The sequence below is a fragment of the Melanerpes formicivorus genome, unplaced genomic scaffold, assembly GCF_026170545.1.
Source record: "Melanerpes formicivorus ecotype bairdi unplaced genomic scaffold, bMelFor1.0.p_v2 SCAF_74, whole genome shotgun sequence".
Classification (NCBI taxonomy): domain Eukaryota; kingdom Metazoa; phylum Chordata; class Aves; order Piciformes; family Picidae; genus Melanerpes; species Melanerpes formicivorus.
Genome location: NW_027142426.1, coordinates 1,417,092 through 1,437,349, shown reverse-complemented (window position 1 = coordinate 1,437,349; position 20,258 = coordinate 1,417,092). Strand labels below are relative to the sequence as shown.

The 20,258-nt window shown below is 38.9% G+C and overlaps 1 protein-coding gene across 2 annotated transcripts in view; it reads left to right on the top strand.

The window, feature by feature from the left end:
• The window catches only part of ARHGEF3 (Rho guanine nucleotide exchange factor 3), a 115,353-nt gene that overhangs the window by 17,122 nt on the left and 77,973 nt on the right, over positions 1-20,258 (top strand). For both annotated transcript variants that reach the window (XM_068163683.1, XM_068163684.1), the window contains one exon: positions 19,548-19,614. In XM_068163683.1, the coding sequence (XP_068019784.1) occupies positions 19,548-19,614 (67 nt within the window). The remainder of the gene's footprint in view (positions 1-19,547; positions 19,615-20,258) is intronic.

The window sequence follows — 20,258 nt, the reverse complement described above, 5'->3', positions numbered from 1 at the left end:
ATATTGGGGGTAGAGTAGAGGATAAAGTATAAAATGGAAATGTAGTTCACTAAATTGTATTTTCCACTTTTACAGAAGATGACAGTGTAACTTTATAGAGGAGAGAGTGTACTAACAGTACAATACTAACTAGTTAGAATTTTTAAGTTTATGGAAAGGCATGCAAGAGGGAAGAACTCTTAATTTCTGTTTCCCCAAAATGCTAATGAGTATTGGAAATTCTGTGGTTTAGCTACTTTGCTGATTATGAAGAGGACATCTGAAACCTTAACTGTTTTCTTTCTCTAGAGCCAATACCAGAAAAGAATATAGTCTGGTAGGATATGAGCAAACTTTGGACAAAATCCTGCTCAAAATACAGGAAATTCAGCTAGTTCTCAAAACTGGAACTTCCATCTGCATTGTTCCCAGTTACATTGTATTGCAGCTTATAAATTCCGCCATTCCGTTTCATCAGAGTTGTGTATCTGCACAGTTTGGTACTGCTGGAAGATAAAACTAATTGAATTCTCAAGCTTTGTAATGCTTCACTTGCTTCTGTTGGCTTTTTCTCCCCGACATACACAATCAAGATTACAGCAGGAAATAAAAAAGCTCGTAGTACTAGTGTGACTGCTGTGGAAGTCTGATAACTAGAGGGCACTGGAGCAGAGTTCATGTGTGGACCCAATGAAACCATTCTTGATAGGCAGGAATACTGAGAGTTGCAGCTGATGCTAATTGCTGTTCTGACCATTCACTATCTGAGCTAGTATGGAACGGTGCTTGAACAAGTAAAGGCTTGAGAGCCTTGAAATTCTAGAAGCTACTGATTTGGCAGATTCTCAATTTCTTAATTTTGAAAATTGCAAGAAAGGAGCTATAGATAACGAAGCAAGTGGGAACTGTGTCAGTTCATCTATGCTTGCTATGGAAGGATCTGGTTGGCATGTTGCTTTTCAAAACAAATGTGCAGGGCAATTGGCAGTTTTCCAGGTTTTGTTATTGTGCGTAGGGTTATAACGTGGTTGCTCTAGGCTGGATGAAATCTTGCTAGCCCTTTCTAGTCACTGGGCTGGTGGGGAAAAAAAAAGAAGTAGAAGTCGTCTTGGTTTTGGTCTCTTTATGGAGTTTGTGGTTTCAAGTCTTCACTGAAGCCTCACACATTGTTTGGTTCTTGGCTGTTCATTTCCATTACCCTAGGCAAGGGATGTGATATTCTGTGGAACATAATAGAAACAATGTGGTTACTTTTACTGTTGTTGTCCTTTTCCTTTTTTTCTTTATGTCCTTTTTAATATCACAGCCTTAGAAATGTGAATGAGAACATTTTAAGTAGACACAGGAAATAATTAATAGAAATGTGCCAGAATTTAATTTTTTTTTCTTTTTAAATCAAGAAAACCCTTGGGAGCAAGGCTGCTTTTTCAGGGAAGCTAATTTAAAACACAAGCCTTTCAGTTGCCTGTTCCTGTTTTAACTGTTACTTCCCACCACCTCAGTTGTGCCAGTACTGTGTTGGTTCATTCTGTGAATTAGATGAAAATAACTGTGGTTTAAAATGGCTTTCCCTAAGAGAGAGTAATTTTTATTTCAATAACTTTATGTGAAGCCAGCCCTGCAAGTATTTATTTGGTACAACTTAGCAGGTCAAAAACTGCAGTAAGTGTGGGCTAGGGCACACTGACCAAGGAAACCCCAGGGCACAGTACTGGGGCCAGTTCTCTTTCATACCTTCATCCATGAACTGGATGGGAAGATTTGGTGCACCCTCAATAAGTTTGCAGATAACACTAAGCCAGCAGGGAACGTTCATCTGCTTGAGAGTAGGAAGGCTCTGTAGAGGGATCTGAACAAGCTGGGTCAATGGACTTGAGGCCAGTTGTATGAGTTTGAACAAGGCCAGGTGCCAGGTCCTGCACTTGGGTCACAACAGTGCATGCAATGCTCCAAGCATGATGAAGAGTGGCTGGAAAGTTGCCCAGTAGAGAAAGACCTGGAGGTGTTGATTGACAGCCAGGTGAATATGAGCCAGTGTGTGCTCAGGTGGCCAAGAAGGCCGACAGCATCCTGGCCTGTATCAGGAGCAGCAGGAGTAGGGAAGTGATTGTCCCCCTGTACACAGCACTAATGAGGCCACACCTTGAGTACTGTGTTCCTTTTTGGGGTGCTCACTACAAGAAAGACATTGAGTTACTGTAGCATGTCCAGAGAAGGGCAATGAAGCTGATGAAGGTTCTGGAGAAATGAGGACCAGTTGAGGGAACTGGGGTTTTTCAGTCTGGAGAAAGACCAAAGGGAGACCTTTGTGCTTTCTGCAACTACTTGAAAGGAGGTTGTAGCTAGGTGGGTGTTGGATTCTTCTCCCTAGTAACAAGTGAAAGGACAAGAGGACATGGCACAGAGTTGCACCAGGGGAGATTTAGATTGGATATTAGAAGAAACTTCTTCACTGAAGGGATTCTCAAGTGCTGTAACAGCCTCCCCAGGGAGGTGCTTGAAACCCCATCCTTGGAAGATTTTCAAAGATGCAAAGATATGATGCTAAGGGACTTAGCAGCTGAGTTTGTAGAGTTAGATAATGGTTCGACTTGATGATCTTAAATGTCTTTTCTAACTGAAGCAATTCTGTGATGCTGTGAAATGCAGACTTGAAGGTTTTGACTACTTTACTAGGACTTGTTTGCCAAAATGACTGGGGTTTATCCTAAAATGGTTAAATACAGTTATAAATTATAGAAAGAAAACTAATGTCAAATAAATTGACCAGATTTCATACTTGTCTTCTTTAATGATTAATTTTGTACTTAAAAGCATGAGCTCTATGAATAACAAAGTCTTTTTCTTCTCAATTGTTGTTGCTGTTTCATAACCGGATGCAGTGCCGGTGTGATTGTTTGCTGGGTTTTCTAAGAGCTTCACAGGTGAGCATTACTTTTTCAGTGGAAAAATATACACGCTGTATGTAGCTATCTGATCACAGAAGGGAAGTAGGCTCAGGTAGTGAGGGCACTGACTTCAGTAGAACAATATGAAACTATAAGAATATATAGCACCAGCCTGTATATACTACTGATATACTGCTTTAAAGTGTACTAGAATTGAATCCCTCATGCATACAGTATGTCACCAAAAAAAGAAAAAGTCTAAGTTGATACAGTGAAGGTATTAAGAACACCACACATTTCTGTTGATTTTACTGGGACTGATTGGGTGTAAAATTAACCTGTGAGTAAGCTATTAGAGCAAGAGCGATGCATTAAAACTTTCATTGAATGAATTACTAAAGGCACTGAGACACTGTCAGCCTGCTTCTAACAGCACATTAGGAGGATGGCCTTGTTTTGTGTCACAGATGATGGGAACAAAAGAAACATGAAAGCAAGAGGAAAATAAATTAAAATACTGGGCAGAAAAAAAAGGTAAAGAAATGCAGATTTGCATTGGAAACAAATAGGTGTTCAGGGCAGGAGGTGGGGAAAGGAAGCTAGATGAAGGTGGGAAAACCTCAGGCTGCCCAAAATGTTTGTTAGCTACACCTTTAAGACTTTCCAGAAAACAGATTTTGAGATTTTATAGTATTTATGTAGCATATCTATTGCAATACAGTCTGTTCAGTCCACAGTGGTTGTGCATACCGTGACTGAGCTCTGATCTCAGTTGTGAAGCACCTTCTTACTTTAGTAGTTCTAGGCTATTAACAGCTGTTGCTGAGCTAAACCTATTTATAGTCCTTCACTTATTTAGGACCCACCAGGCTTACAGTTACGCTCCTAGCTTTTGTTGTGTTTGTATTTAATATGGAAAAATTTTTCTACAGTGACGTTCTGCCCAGTGGCTAGATATCAGATCACTCCCTGAATATACTGCTTCTGTTAATATCTATTGATTACTGTTTTATCTAAGCTTTACAATTTGGAAACACTTTGGTATAGCAAAGTTAGTTACTCTGGGGTGTGTGTTTGTTGGTTTTTGTTTGTTTTATGTAGATGTTTGGTTTGTGGTTTTTTTATTGTTTGTTTAATTTTTATTTAATCTGCTATTTAAAAACCAAGTGGAAATTTGGGCTTTCATGGTAAGGTTATATGTAGATACCACATGGTAGATACTTACCTTAATGCATGTGGTTTTAATCACACAACCCTTCTTCCTTAATGAGGATGAGAATAGGGTAGCTAGATTGCTGCATACTGTAGCTCAAAGACAGACAAGTATTCAAGCTGGCTCCTCACTTGTGTGGGAAGTAAGATTTTGTGACATAAATCATCATAATTCTCCTGCAGCTTTTGCCAGCTGCTAACTGATGAAGGAAGAATTATGTGTCTGGGATTAGAGAGAAGAGAAACAAGTTTAACAACTTTCCCCGTTTCTCCTATATACTGGTTCAATCAGTAGAAATGAGTCATCCTGAAGAACTGAATTAAAATGGTTCTAGTCAAGTGCAGTTAAACTGCAGATGTTTGTGATTACAGAAGGCACAAACACGTTTGGAGAATACAAGGTTACAGTGTTTGTAGAAAGGAAGTCCCATCATTTGCAGATTAGCACTTTAAATAACTAGATGAAGTTGATCTTATTTGCAAGAAGCCTTGAATTGTTGCAGACAGGAAATACTCTTCTTGGAAATCTGAAGACTATTCAGGATAGTTAGCATAAGCTAACAGTTATGACTGTTTTAATGCAGTTGATAAATATTTACAAAATAGATTAAAAATAACCCCAAACTGAATCACCAAACCCCCACCTCAGTCTTACCTAAGGTCACTACTTAATGTGCTGTACTCCTCTGCCCATATAAAGGAGCAGTAGCATTGAAAATTGTTACAAAGGAATCATGTGCATTGGGATTTCTGGCCTTAGAGCTGGTCCTTTAAAGGAGGTGGATGAAGGTCCGGGAGAGCTATTTAGAACCTGGAGAGGATGACTCACATCAGCTTCTCTAGCACACCCAGCAACAGTGAGAGATGAGAATGTGCTGAAATGGTTAAAGCGGGAGCAGTTGCCAACTGCTGACTTGTCTCATCCACACATGAAATAGCCTTTGTAGCTGAGGAAAATGTGTCCCAGAGGCAAATACAAGTTTAAACACATGTTTAATCATCATGTCTTATGAAACTCAGTATGGATTACATTTCCTCATCCTGCATGGGATAAAAAAAAATAAAAATAATCCTGATTGCTGTCTTAAGAAAGAAAGAAAAGCGTTGTTTACATGCAGGCTAGAAGCTGGATCCCACAAGATGGCAGGCTTGATCCGAAGTTGCGAAAGGCTGTTTTGTCTGACAGAGGAACAGGTTGCTCTGGGTATTGAACTAACTGGTGTCCCTCTGATTTCTGCTTATTCTCCTTTCCCCTTCCCACTCTGTTTCTTTCTTTAGGGACTGCACAATGAGATCTGAGCAGTGCTGAGAGTTACTGATGGCTTGTTTCAAAAGCCATTTTACCACGTTAAGACTGAGGCTTGTAGGCAGTATTTGGTGTCTTTTTTTTTCCAGGGGCTTTAATTTCTGGTTTTGGTGAGGGAAGATCACTCCCTAGATTCCTGGATAAAGGTGTCATCTACATTTTGTGCATGTGATTATCTTGTCTTTAGGTCATCCTTCAAGTAATGCCTATTAGTATTACAGCGAGGTCATTTTGCCCCTGTACACTGCACTGGTTAGGCCGCACCTCGAGTACTGTGTCCAGTTCTGGGCTCCTCAGTTTAGGAAGGAGGTTGACTTGCTGGAGCGTGTCCAGAGAAGGGCAACAAAGTTGGTGAGGGGCTTGGAATACAAGCCCTATGAGGAGAGGCTGAGGGAGCTGGGGTTGCTTAGCCTGGAGAGGAGGAGACTCAGGGGTGACGTTCTTGCTCTCTACAACTACCTGAAGGGGGGTTGTAGACAGGCAGAGGTTGGTCTCTTCTCCCAGGCAACCAGTACTAGAACAAGAGGACACAGTCTCAGGATACGCCAGGGGAGGTTTAGGCTAGAGGTTAGGAAGAAGTTCTACACAGAGGGAGTGATTGCCCATTGGAATGGGCTGCCCAAGGAGGTGGTGGAGTCACCATCATTGGAAGTATTCAGGAGGAGACTTGACAGGGTGCTTGGTTGTGTGGTTTAGTTGGTTGGGTGGTCTTGGATGATAAGTTGGATGCACTGATCTTGAAGGTCTCTTCCAACCTGTCCTGTCCTGTCCATCTCTGGAGACCTCTGTTATGTGCTTGATTATGTCTGTGTATTCTACCTGCCTTTTCACTGTTACGTGTGGCTCTTATTATAGCTGTTAGTGTAGGGAGTTAGAGGAAACATTTCTGAAATACCTAATTGGGTCCAATTCCATGTCAAGAAGTTTTTATCCAAGTAAAAGGTAATGCCATCTTTAGGCAGCCCTAAGTGGTATTTTGTTTATAAATGTGTCTTAGTGAACAGGCTGGTGCCATGGCTTTTGTACTCTGACGTACAAGTAAATGGAATGTTCACAAAGAGTGTGTAGGGGGAATGAAATACAGTTTTTTTTAAGAGATGAAGAATATTTTAAAACTTTTTCTTTTTTTACTTTGATGTAGGAAAGGAGTATAAAAATGTATCAGTCCACCTGTCATTAAAAGTATCTTTTTTTCTTTATTTCTGACAGGGCATATTGGTGAAATCTAGAAAAGATAGTTAATAAAAATGAATGTAGCTTTGAACTTTCTGTGGCAGTCATTCTTTTGGCTAGAACAGTAAGTACTGGCACTGAGAAGCTGAATCTGTATAGCTTTGTCTTAAGAGCCAGTTTTTCTCATTTTGGCTTGTTAAGATTTTTAATTCTTATCTTTTCCCCCCTGTGGATGAGAGAAGTGCGTGCTGGAACAGTGGTCAATAACATAGGCATGATGATTTGGCTTGGATCACCAATGTAAATAATTAATGGAAGGAGGCCCCAGCATCTCTAACTCATATTTTGATCATTTGCAAGTTAAAGGTATGATTATAGCAGATGAGAACCTTGGTGCAATCTTGCAAACATAGAATAAATGCATTTGCATAGTTTAGACCAAGGATGCAACATGTCATTCATCTGTAGCAATTTTTTATGTGCTCTAGAGCCTCATCTTCTCATTCAGCTGTACTGCATCTTGCTACATTTACTTTCCCTTCTCTATATCTTAATTTAAAAAAACCCCAGAACACAAGAAGTGCTGAGATGGTAAAAAGTTCTATTTGCAAAGTATGAAGCATGTTAACAAGCAGAGTAAAGGAAAACATTTCCTTTGCTCTTTCGCAGTCTATAACAGTCATGGTAAAAATAACTAAATAAATGGGCGGAGTCCAACAGGATGGCATTCAGCAAGTCCAAGTGCCGGGTGCTGCACTTTGGCCACGGCAACCCCATGCAGAGCTACAGGCTGGGGTCAGAGTGGCTGGAGAGCTCCCAAACGGAGAGGGACCTGGGGATGCTGATGGACAGCTGCCTAAACATGAGCCATCAGTGTGCCCAGGTGGCCAAGAGGGCCAATGGCATCCTGGCCTGCATCAGGAACAGTGTGGCCAGCAGGAGCAGGGAAGTCATTGTGCCCCTGTACTCTGCTTCGGTTAGGCTGCACCTTGAGTCCTGTGTCCAGTTCTGGGCCCCTCAGTTTAAGAAGGACATTGAGACACTTGAAAGTGTCCAGAGAAGGGCAACAAGGCTGGTGAGAGGCCTTGAGCTCAGCCCTATGAGGAGAGGCTGAGGGAGCTGAGGTTGTTTAGCCTGGAGAAGAGGAGGCTCAGGGGTGACCTTATTGCCCTCTACAACTACCTGAAAGGAGATTGTAGACAGGTGGAGGTTGGTCTCTTCTCCCCAGCAACCAGCACCAGAACAAGGGGACATAGTCTCAAGCTGTGCCAGGGGAAGTTTAGGCTGGAGGTGAGGAGAAAGTTCTTCACCAAGCGAGTCATTTGTCATTGGAATGTGCTGCCCAGGGAGGTGGTGAAGTCACCATCCCTGGAGGTGTTCAAGAGGAGATTGGACGTGGCACTTGGTGCCATGGTCTAGTCATGGGGTCTGTGGTGACAGGTTGGACTTGATGATCCTCGAAGTCTCTTCCAACCTTGGCGATACTGTAATGTGTTTTTTTTACTGTAATGTTTTAACTTGTGACAATAGCAAATACACAGCAGTAAGAGTTGTGACATTTTTAGGTTGTCTTAATTCCCTTTATTTCTGTTTCTCTACCAAAAATGTTTAACTGTAGTTAAATGAAATATACAGTTATGACACTTGAATCATAAACAATAAGCATTTAATATATACAGAAAACCTTACATGATGTAGTAGTAGAGCTTCAACTGTCAGTCAGTGGGCTACTCAGTATGCCCAAAAGTCATCCCTCAAACTGTACCTTTAGAACTGGTTTAGCACATCACTGTATTTGATGCACATACTGTGCATTTGTAGGAAAAATGCTCTAAAGATCTCCCTCACATGGGTTTGATCTTTATGTACTGTGTATGGTATTATGACATCTGAGCAAGCATACATTGAGCAAGTTAACAGAGGAGCCAGGTGAGATTTTCCTGTTTCTGTTTAGAGAGGCTGTAAGGTATGATATTAAACAGATTATTCTGGTAGTACTTACGGAGTTCATATGAAGTAGACTTCTTTCTTTTGTATGCTTTTACTGCTAATTAGCACCATCTCCATTAACTGTTATAAATGCATGAGCAACAATTAGCTCTCCAGGGACCTATACTCATTGTGTGGAGCTTCTTGCCACTTCAGTTAAGTCTGCCAGTGTGTTTCAAAACACATAATTTCCATAGTAGTTAAAATTGTCCAGATTTTTGTAGCAGTTGTGTATCCTACAGACTTCATTATAGCTACATTGTCACTGTCACCTTTTTAGCATGGTGATTTTCTGTTGCTTCTTTAACTGGAGTGGAAAAGATTGTCCACAAAGGTAAATGCTGATACTGATTTAAATCTAGTTGCCATGGTCTCTTCAGCTGTTTAGTGACTTTGTTTTGTTTTGTTTGCTTATTTGTTTATTATCTGTACCTAGGAACCAGTTTTGGGTTTGTTTTTAAGCAATATCTGTCTGAAGAGCTCTAACAAAATCTTCTCTGCTTGGTTAACATGACTTCAGAGTCTTTCTGCCAGTTACCTTTTACCTTTCACTGTTCAGTAAAGGCACCTGTGTTCAGTGGAGCAAGCCAGGCTTTGTTGCATTCCATTGTAGGTAGAGTATGTTTTACTTTTAGACTGATTAAGAAAAAGCAGGAACTCTTACCTTAAACACCCTAAACAACTCTAATGTTAAGCAAACTGAAAGCCCTCCGAGTAGACTGCAATAAAGTAAGTAAATACATATAAAATGTAGAGCAGTATACATTTTTGCAAGCCCCTTTGAAACATCTTGATTCTCTGAGTGGGACTACATGCTCCTGCCTCTTTGAAATGTGTCTGTGACATTTTTTTTGTTTTAATGCATAAAAGAAAATCCCAGTGACACACCATTGCCAACCATCTGTTTCCTGTATGCTTACTCTGCTTCTCTTTCACAGATTCTTGTCCATGTTCATGATTCCTTTCCACTAAGACTCCAGTATCTGTTGTTATAAACAGTCTGTCACTGTTTTCTACACTTGTTTAATGTGCAGTACAGTTGAGCTTCTGGTGAATACCCTAATACTAATAACAAGAAACAAACGGGTTTTTTCCTCAACAAATGACATATGATTATATATTTCTAGTTAACTCTCTGACTGTAGAGGGAGCTGGTGATTAGTTTTTAAGGAAAACCAGCAGTGTTTCTATGGGAACATGTAAACATTGTAGTATTTGAAAACAAAAGGACAGAAACAAAAGGCTGATTTTTAACTCGGTCTTTCCTTGTGGGGGAGAGGGGGCAGGCTGGGGATTATGTGAATTGGTTAAATTAATTGCATACTCCTGCGGTCTTTGCAAATTTGTATAGATAATGTTGTAAGAGAAGATAACTTGAACATACAAATGTTTTCAGCATTCAAGTTGAAAAGATTTGGTCACCTGCAAACCTCTCAGGAAAGATAGCTTTTCTGTCCTGAGGTGCTGTTACATTGCCCTGAAACTGCACAGGGAAATTTCCCAGCTACATGTGTAGATTTGTTTCTTCTGATGTGGAAAGGAAAACCAGGGCTAACAGTAATAGCTCCTTTTAGGGTCACTATGAATGGAAACCCAATAAGAATACTTAGCTAAAACAAGTGCACTGAAAAGTGTTGAAAAACACCTCTAAATGTTTCAGAACAGCCACTTCTATTTGTTAATATTATGACCATATGTTTTTGGCTTTTTTTCTGACTTGAAGCTTCAATATCATTGTAAGAAGCATAAATTAAAAATCAGAAAAAGTAACCTGATCTATCAGCAGGAATATAGGTACTCTGTTTCCTGCTGTATTGTCTCTCTGTCGTGTTTTGCACTCAGTGGTGAGGGGCAGAAGCTAACCATGTTTTATTAGCTGTCCAGTTCCTTATGCCTTCATTTTAAAAAGTGAATTCAGTTACTATTGTACTTCTGAGTGTGCACAAGGTTTTGTTTCAAGGACTAATTTATCATATAGGAGAAGCTCTTGATTTTTCTTTCTTGGTGTCTCCCCTCTCTGTACAGTACAGTAAGATAAAGACAGGGCTGTTTTGAAAACTATAAAATGTGTTTCTATTCCACAGATTTCAGTGCAAATCGTATGTGACCAGATTTTTCTTTAATTAAAAAAAAAGACACTAAAGACACTCACATTTTAATAAATAGAGGTCCCTTTAGTATACTGTTACAACAATTTTATTGCTGCAATTTCATTACCTTACTGTGTAGCAGCCCCTCTGTCTCATCCATTAAATTTCTTAAAGGTCTTTTTGTTTTATTCTTCCTTCAGCCCCTTTTTCCTGAACAAACAACTGGCCTAGGGAACTCTTACCTTGCTCCACTGTGCTGTGATGAGATGGGGGCACTCCACAACAAATCAGAAAATAGTGGGGAATGTCTACCAAACTTTATATTGGTTTCATGGTAGTTTTTTAGTATCGTATCAAGGAAGTGAAAGGATGGTGGGGTTTTTTAGCACCAGAACCATTTCTTCTTTTCCTCTTTGAAGGTTATTTCTGTATGGTTTTGCTCGTAGTCTGTATGTATGCTGTGCATGTGGGACTGAAAGTTTTTGACCAGCAGTGTCTGTAGGTGTGCTTTATGTAGTTTTCTTCTGTCAGTCTGAGGTCTCTTTTATAGCTTCTAAATAGCCCATTTACAACAAGACAGCTCTGAAATGTCCCCTTACTCTGTACACTGCAGTTTACACAAAGCATGTACAGTAACTGTGTGGTCATAAATAGGATAGTGGTTCCTTGTATTCCCCTGTTAATGTGGCAACTTGAAGCAGCTGGCCCTACCTCCATGAGGAACGCTGCCCATGAATGCTCATTCTGTTTGTTTTTTCTTGTAAACAGTACAGACAGCATGTAATTTTGTTTTTCTCCTATCATAGTCTTTCCTCAAGCCTTTCAGCAACTGAGTTTTACCTACAGAAATACATAATTGTCACAAAGGGTATGTAGGATGGTTGCTAAAGGACTCCAGAACTGGCAAAAACTTGTTTTGGATTCTGAATCTCTGGTGTCTTTATTAAAGGAAGTATTACTTCCTTGCTCATTTCAGCTCAAGCTTTTTTAATCAGTGGTCCAAATGTTGTTTTTTTTTTTTTTTTAGCTCAGCAAGGAATCTGTGACTATCTCTTTTGCCGTGTTATTTGTTGTCTCAGGAACTGTCTCATCCATCATGATACCACAGCTGATCTAGGATTTTGCATCTGCTAGGTGAATGGATGAGGGGATAGCTAGTAGTCTGGTGAAACAAGCAGCAGTATTTCCTCTGAGTAAACTGCTAATGCTTTTTCTCAGCCTAATATATTAGTTTAGGAATTGCTCAGGTACTCAAAACTTTGCTGCTACAGAGCAAAATGTGGGATCAGTATGGACGTCTATTGTCCTGCTTTGTTACAAACTTCCTGAAGTGGAAATTTTGACACAGCACATGAATTCTCTTGGTTGCCAGTGATAACTTGTAGGAAAACAAGCCCAGTTAGTCAACATATCCATATTTATTTCAAATTCAAATACCTAGAACTTCGGTTTCTTACACAGTGACTTCTTGTATTTAGAGATTTCTGTAACAATGGAGAGGTTTTCATGTGAAGCTGTTGTAAAGGTGTCGAAACACCCACTTTGGTATGTGTTACTGCCTATGGGATATTATAATCTGGTGTGTGAAGATTTGCACTCCTGATACCAGAGCATGCTTACAGTAGATGCCTTCTACAGTAATTTAATGCCTTAATATTATCTAGCAATTGGTTAACTGTCTTATGAACTACAGAATGAATTTTTGTTTGCTGAGGCTTTTCCTCATGGTAGAATTCATTTTTACAAGTTTACTGCAACTCTATTTACATTCTGCTAGAGGAAAGATGTAATTGTTTTGATCAGCTTAGAGACAGCTTTAAAATACTGGAGTTAATTTTGCACTTCTTTTCCCCTAAATAGTTAATTTATTATGATAAATTTATTATGATAAAGAATCCCCTTTCCATAGATTAACTTGAACAAAAAAGTTAGCACATATTTTGAGTTTAACCAACCAACCAAAAAACCCCCTCCCCAACTTTTCTCTTTGTCAGTAGTACATATGGGAGAGTGGGAGCTGGAAGTTATGAAACTGTTTACTTTGCTTTTCAAGGTATGTAGAAAAGTCAGTTTTGCAGAAAGATGTACATATGTGGTTTAAAGCAAGCCTAGTTTCCTCAGGAAATGGCATATAACTGTGCTGTGCCTTGCCGGTAACTTCAACCCATTGCCCAGTTTCATTTTAAAAAAGATACAAAAATTATCAGAGCAAATAAACTGGTTTTTTAATGTAACTGTGTTTGGGTGGAGGTGAGACCTGATTTAATGCCACAGCTGTGAGGAAGGCTGCCAGAGCATTGCCATTTTATATTCTTTTGTCAGGAGCGTACCAGCAGATGAGCTGCTCTGAGCTAACCACACAGCCTTTTCATGGCAAGGGTGTAAGAGAGATAATGAGAGACAGAGTGTGCTGAGATACAGGATGAACCACAGGGCCTGCTCCACAGGAAACCAATCTTCATCAGCTCTGCCCCTTGCAGAGTCTGCTGGGGTGAACGTGTGGGAGCTAAGACGTGGTGTCTGCTTGCAGCAAGATGATACCTCTGCTGATATCATGTGTACTTTGTGCTGTACCTCTGTTCTTTACATTCTGATTGAGATCAGTAAGTCATGTGCTGTGCACAGGACCTGGCTGCTGCTTCACTTCATGTTGATGCCACCTTATTCTCTTAGGAGTGAGAAAGTGGTTCCTTATCATTAATCTTTACCCTTAACAAAGAGCCCATACTGAGCATCAGACTGGATAGGCTTAGCCTATCCAGTGTTCCTCATTGCAGTGCCACTCTTCCAAGCAATCGACTTGCCACATTGCTGCATATGTAGTCTTTCTCAGTTTGAAGTTGTCATGGTTGAAGATCTGCCTATAGGGCTATTAGACAAATAACACTGTCAATAAATCTTGAAGCATTGTTAAACTGTTAATGTGTTTAATGCAAAAGATGCCCCTATTAGGGCTATTAGACCCCAGTCAGCAACTGAGCACCACACAGCTGCTTGCTCATTTCTCCTCTGCCTGCCCAAAATGGGATGGGAAAGAGTATCAGAAAAGTAGAAGTCAGGTGTTGTGATATGAACAGTTAAATAATTGGAATAAAATGTAATAACTGGAATGAAAAGGAAGATAGCAAAAAAAATGATAAATAAACCCCAAGAAAGACAAGTGATGTACAAGGCAATTGCTCACCACCCACTGGTTGATGCTTAGCAAGTCCCTGAGCAGCAATCCACTTCTTCCCAACCAACTCTCCCCAGTTTATATTTTAAGCATGATGTTCTGTGGTCTGGAATATCCCTTTGGCTAGTTCGTGTTACCTGTCTGTGACAGGAGAGAATTGGATGAAGTAAGCTTTTTTTCATGGAACAGCATTTTTGATACATTCAGAAATAAAAAGTACTGTACCAAAACCAAGGTGTAATTTTATTAATCAGGAGATATAGTATAAAAGATTGGGGAAAAAAATCCAACAGCTTGGCTTCAGAAACCTATTTCACATACTCAAAAGAAGTAGGACCATTTATCTTATGTGTGTCAGTCTGGCTATTAACAGTAGTTCTGGTATCAGTGGCCATAAAGGAAACAATAAATAACTTTGCTTCATCATTGATCAAATCAACATGTGTTTAATTTCTTTCCTTGTAGTTTATGACTCTCTTCAGCTGCTGTAGTAAATAGGAATATTGTCCTCGTGTTCTAGTGCTTTCTGTATTCAGATTGAAAGTCTGTTCACTTGGTCTTGTAATTAACAAGCTGTTAAGTTTTTACTGTGAAATAGTGCAGGGTATGTCTGTTTCAAAACCCTAATTAATATACCTATTTGAAAGCCAAATACATTTGCTATCAGCAGGAGTAAGAGCAAAGGTAAGCATACCCTAATTTGAAGAGATGACATTAAAAAAAGTTTCAGAGGAAACATAGTGGTGTGGTAAATATCTTGAAACAAACAAATAAAACGAAAATGCAGGATGAATCACAGAATCACCAAGGTTGCAAGAGACCTCAAAGATCATCAAGTCCAACCTGTCACCACTGACCTCAAGACTAGACCATGGCACCAAGTGCCACATCCAATCCCCCCTTGACCACCTCCAGGGATGGTGACTCCACTGCTTCCCTGGGCAGCACATTCCAATGGCTAACAACTCTCTCAGTGAAGAACTTTCTCCTCACCGCAAGCCTAGACTTCCCCTGGCGCAGTTCGAGACTGTGTCCCCTTGTTCTGGTGCTGGTTGCCTGGGAAAAGAGAGCAACGCCCACCTGTCTACAACCTCGTTTCAGGTATTTGTAGAGAGCAATAAGGTGTCCCCTGAGCCTCCCCTTCTCCAGACTAAACAATCCCAGCTCCCTCAGCCTGTCCTTGTAGGGCTTGTGCTCAAGGCCTCTCACCAGCCTCATTGCCTTCTCTGGACATAGTCAAGTGTCTCAATGTCCTTCTTAAACTGAGGGGCCCTAAACTGGACACAGTACTCAAGGTGTGGCCTAACCATTGCAGAGGTCAGGGGCACAATGACTTCCCTGCAATTGAGCAACTGTTAATGTTTAGCAGCCTAACAAAATCCAGTGACTTAAGAGTTTAAAACTCATAGTTTCTGTGTGTCTGAGTGAATCTTCTACCATATATTGTGAAGATGTTACAAATCATGGAATATTTTCTTGGGGAAAGAAATAATACTGTACTAGCTTATGTGTGATAGGAATGGCATATGTCAATACATGCAAGAGAAAATAGCCCAAAAATGTTTATTTCTTCAAAAGCAAATAATCTCTGGCAAACTTATGTTAAAGATTTGTCTCACATGTGTTACTGGATATTCCTTATGGTTTCATAAATAATGGTGGATAAATTTTAAAGTTTCATATACAACTAAACTTAATCTATCTAGTGTATTTATAATGGAAGAGACTAGAAAACATAACATGTGAATGGTAGAAGAGGTAAGTAGCTGATTTTTTAAAATGGAGCTTTAATGATACAATAGTTTCAAGAGGTTTTACTCCTTTGCATTCAGGGGTTTCTATAGTAATTACTATGGCAACATTGATGCAGAAAATGTTCCCACAGGAGCCCAGCTGTGAATAATAACTAACAACTGAAAACATTTTCCATTTGCATCTCAGGTTAAATATCCCTTCAGAAATGATAGAAGCAGGGAATGTGTGGTGTTTTTTTCCTTAATAGGAAGTAATTCTGCTATATAAAAATCCAGATATTATGAAAGGAGTGTTTGTTTTCAGGGTCCATACAACCATTGGATATATTGCTACAGTGTCACCCCTCAGAGCAATGAAGGGTATTAAAAAATTCAGATGTAAAGGTTTATGCAGACTTCAAATTTAAGTACTGCAAAGAAGCTGTCAATGCCAATTATGTCATACAAAATCTTCTATTCAGAAATTACAACTTAGCTTTTAATAACAGTGCTATTGGTTATGTAAATGGGTTTATGTAATTCTTGAAGATAAAACTGTTTCATAGCCCTCTGACATCACTGTGCAGTGAAGATCAAGATCACAAAAGTCACATGGTAGAAGTCAGTATTTGTTGACTTCAATGTCTATTTATAAATTGCCTTTGAAAACTCTTCTGAATTTTGTAGAAATAATTTAGTGCGTGTTTGTATTAAACAGAGTATCCTGATGTCAGGAGATGCAATACTTCTTGAAGCTGTTTGTTGTTAAATGTAGTTCTCCTTGTACATGTAAACTGGCCTTTGTGCATACAATTGCCTTATTTGTATTTGTTGCACTTTCATTCAGAACAAAGGGTGTTTATGATATGAATAAACTTTTAAACTTGAAAGCATCTTAGGGCTTGATTTGGCAGCTTTACTGTCATGGTGTAAGACATGTAGAGCTCAGGGAACTTATGGCCACAGTGAAAAAGTCCTATTGAGTTATATCAAACAAGGGAAACTAAAGTAATCAGTATTGAAAGGGCACTGTTATTTCTTTTCAGGATCTACAAAAAACATGTTGAATAACAGGATTATGAAGATTACTTTGTTAAATGAGGAGCAAAAGGTTTTCTAAGTATAGTGGTGGACAGTCGATATTACATTTGTGTGCCACTTAATAGGAATTACTGTGCAGATAGAAATTAAGATGAACTGGAGGTGAAATCACTATTTTATTTTGATTTCTGCAGTGTGCAATCCACTAATAATGCAAATGAAAGTATTAAAAGTGAAAATGCCTTTGTTAATCGAAAAATTGTGGAGTTTGACTTTATGACTTGTATCCATATATCAGTTTTGCTTTATACTTTGATTCAGGGCCTCCATTAAATTTCCAAATAAAAAGTTCTAGGAACAAGGAAAGATGGTTTGAAAAAAGCTGAAGCTTTTCTGTCAGACTTGATTTGAATATTGAAACTCCTTCCCATGAAAAGTTTTGTTACTGAGAAGTTGATGAATTCCTGACTTCTTTCACTTCTTAATACTCCATTCTTTGTTTAACTACTATGGTAGAAGTTTTGTTGCCCGTGTTTCAGTTATGCCACAGTAAAATGCTTGTCCTGAGTAGGGTCTCTAACCAGATGCATAAAAGTGGAACATTTTGAAGAGGTTATTTAAGGTAGCCTATAGGGTGGTAAATGAGTGTAATGCTTCAGCCAGATTTCTGCTCATTAGAAGAGCAACTGCTCATATTGGGTGAAAAAACAGTTTGTGAAAAATTTCCTTACACTCTGTAACAGATCAGGCCAGTAAGTCATGGAGGAACATACAGTGACTTTGATACATTTCCCTGCCTTTTTAATGGACTCCCTTTTGTAAAACTGCCTTGTTTTATTAGGTTGCTATGATTAAAGTTCTTTTTAGTACTGTTGTAGTGTTTTTAAAGAAAGGAGATAGCATACCTTGTGAGCAATAGATACGTTCATTCTCAGCAAAATGAAGTAATGTTCTTGACTGATCAGATAAGGAGTGAGGATACCTATTGTGAAAACTGTCAAAATGTAGATTTAATATTGTCTGCTCTCAGTGAATACTGGCTGTTGTGTAGTCTGTGATGCTTTCAGTGAATGGGAAAGTTAGATTGATGATAACAAATGGTTTGTCATCAGACAACTTCTAGCAGATGGCCTTGATTTTAGTGTAGATGAATGATGCAGACACTGCTTATTGCAGAGTTCTTGGTTCTTGTTATAGAATGATTGTGAGGAGAGAGATTTTTAATGAAGATTTTATTTCCCTTGTAACTTGTCAAAACTATCATAAATCATGCTATACTGAAGTTGAAATGTCTTTTGTTTGCTCTATATTCAGCTTAATTAAAATGGAACTAGTGTAATTCTTAATAAATTGGGAAAATGAATGCATGAACAGCATGAAAATATCACAGGACAAACTGTGGAAATGAAAGCTTAAACATGAGGTTGTTCTGAGAACTGGGTAAGGAGCACAGCTGTAGAAAGCTCATGGTAGTTTCTGGAAAATCTGACTCTGGTTCTAGTGCAATATGATCCATGAGCAAATAGGATGGAAAGCACTGTTAGAACAATAATTTTCTATGTAACTTGCTGTTGTCTATCACATTTTTCTTGTTTCAGTTCCAGTGAGGCTTTTGGGTTAGAAATTCAGTTTTGTAATGTGTTAACTTGGAAAGAAGTGGTAGGAGAATTAGTGGGACAGTCATTAATGCTAAAGTCTGTGTTGTGTGCTACCTTGTGCTTTTTAGTAACATCATCATTGTTTTTCTAATATTGATATTAGTTCTGGGTTGGCCAGCTGGTAGAGCAAAAAACTGAGAAGATTTAGCTTTCAACCTTTGATGTTATAAAAATGCCTTAGTTGTCATTATTACAGTTTATTATTTGCATTATGTTGGCATCTGAAAATATCTATTGCGATCATGACTCTATGGTGTGTTTTAATGCACATAAGAAACATGTCCCTACATCAAATATTTTACACCAAAATGGAGAAGAGAGAAAAAAGAGAAAACTATTGCTGCTTTGACTCCACAAAAAGGAAAGTGTGTAGTATGTTGGAGTTTTTGGGAACTGTAAGCAGCAGGAACAGCTCCCAGATCGTTCATGTCTAAGTCCAGTGCTTTGACTCCAAAACATCTGTCTGGTTATTGTTGGGTGCTGAGTTTTGACAGACAACCATTGAATTTGCTATTTTTTAACCAAGTCTTTGTATTTCTGTTACTATTTGTGATTGCTTCTGTAATCTGTATAATTGCATGGTTGGAGTTGCAGTATGCTCAGCACTTAGATCCTGCTGCCAAACTGTTGCTTTGGTCAACTTCAACAGTCAGACAGGCTTTGATCTGACTTCATGTGTCAAATCTCAGAAATGTTTGCCTACCTTTGTAAAGTAATTTAAGATCTTACTGGTGAAAGGACTAATTAGGAGTGAAGCAAAGAATGTTATGGTTACTTTTCAGAAATAATTGTGCAGTGGTAATTACAGGGTAGGAGAAAGGTTTTGGAAGGAGTAAAAACAGAGGTCAGCTTCTAGTTGTTAGCATCACACAAGGTATGGCTACCTTGCTTTACACTGGTGCTTCTCATAGCTTCACTGTTAGGATTAAAGGCTCTTTAGTGTCCCCATCTATTACAGCTGGTGGACTGCACCATCTTGCATCATGTAACATAATTGCAGCTTCAAAGACCTGCACTGTTCAGGTCAAGGTTGTCTCTGCTTGTTGAACATCAGTAGGAGTGTTAAGTTCTTGTCAGACATAAAGTGGGTTTGTGTCTCTGAAGGCTTGTAAGGCTGCCATGTCCCTTAGCTCTCAATCTGAATTGAAACATTTAACTAAACTGAAGAGAGAAACCTGTCAGAAGTACAGCCAAGGAAATGTAAGGTTCTTGAAGCCTGTGGTTTTTCTTTTGTCACTCTGTTATTGATATGGAAAATTGGACTGCTGAAGATTTAAACACATTCCTTTGTTCCATCTTGCAGGCCGAAACAACAGCAACAAAACAATTTTTCCTTGTTTCCTTCTACCAAGGGCTGGAATTTCAGAGGGGTAAGTTTGGTATTGTTTTGTTTTCCTTCTGTTGCAGTGTAACTGGGGTTCAAATGAGATCTGCAAGCAATAAAATCATAGCAAAGGAATGGAATAATGGAACTTTAAATTTTGTGACCTCCCAAAATGCTTTTTGAAAACCTCAGTTTTGGTTTGGTATGGTCTTTTGGGGTTTGTTTGTTTGTTTGTTTGTTTGGGTTTTTTTTTGAGATTTGTTGACTTACTGTGGGAGGTAAGGGTGATGATATAATTGTATTGAAGTACAATTTGATTTAAAAAGAAATGGAAAATGTGCATTTTCATATCTGAAAATGAATCAGCAAAACTGAAGTGATACATACTAGTTTTAATCTCTTTTAATCTAATATAGATATTTGTAAGTTACTGAAAGCTTGTACATGTGAAGTTAGCAGAAGTACAGTTGGGGAATCATAACAGAAGTTACATGGTTTTCTTGCAATGCAAAGAAGACTAAGTTTTCTATCTGGTTGGCTGGCTAAGCAAGAAAATATGGAAGCATGTGTTCCCACAGTAACTGAGTGAAAAGGTACATGAAAAACCATTGTAAGTGAAATCAAACCCTTATTATTGCTATGCTATGTACATAATAGGAAGAGTATGAGATGTATGAGTTGTAGCTGGAG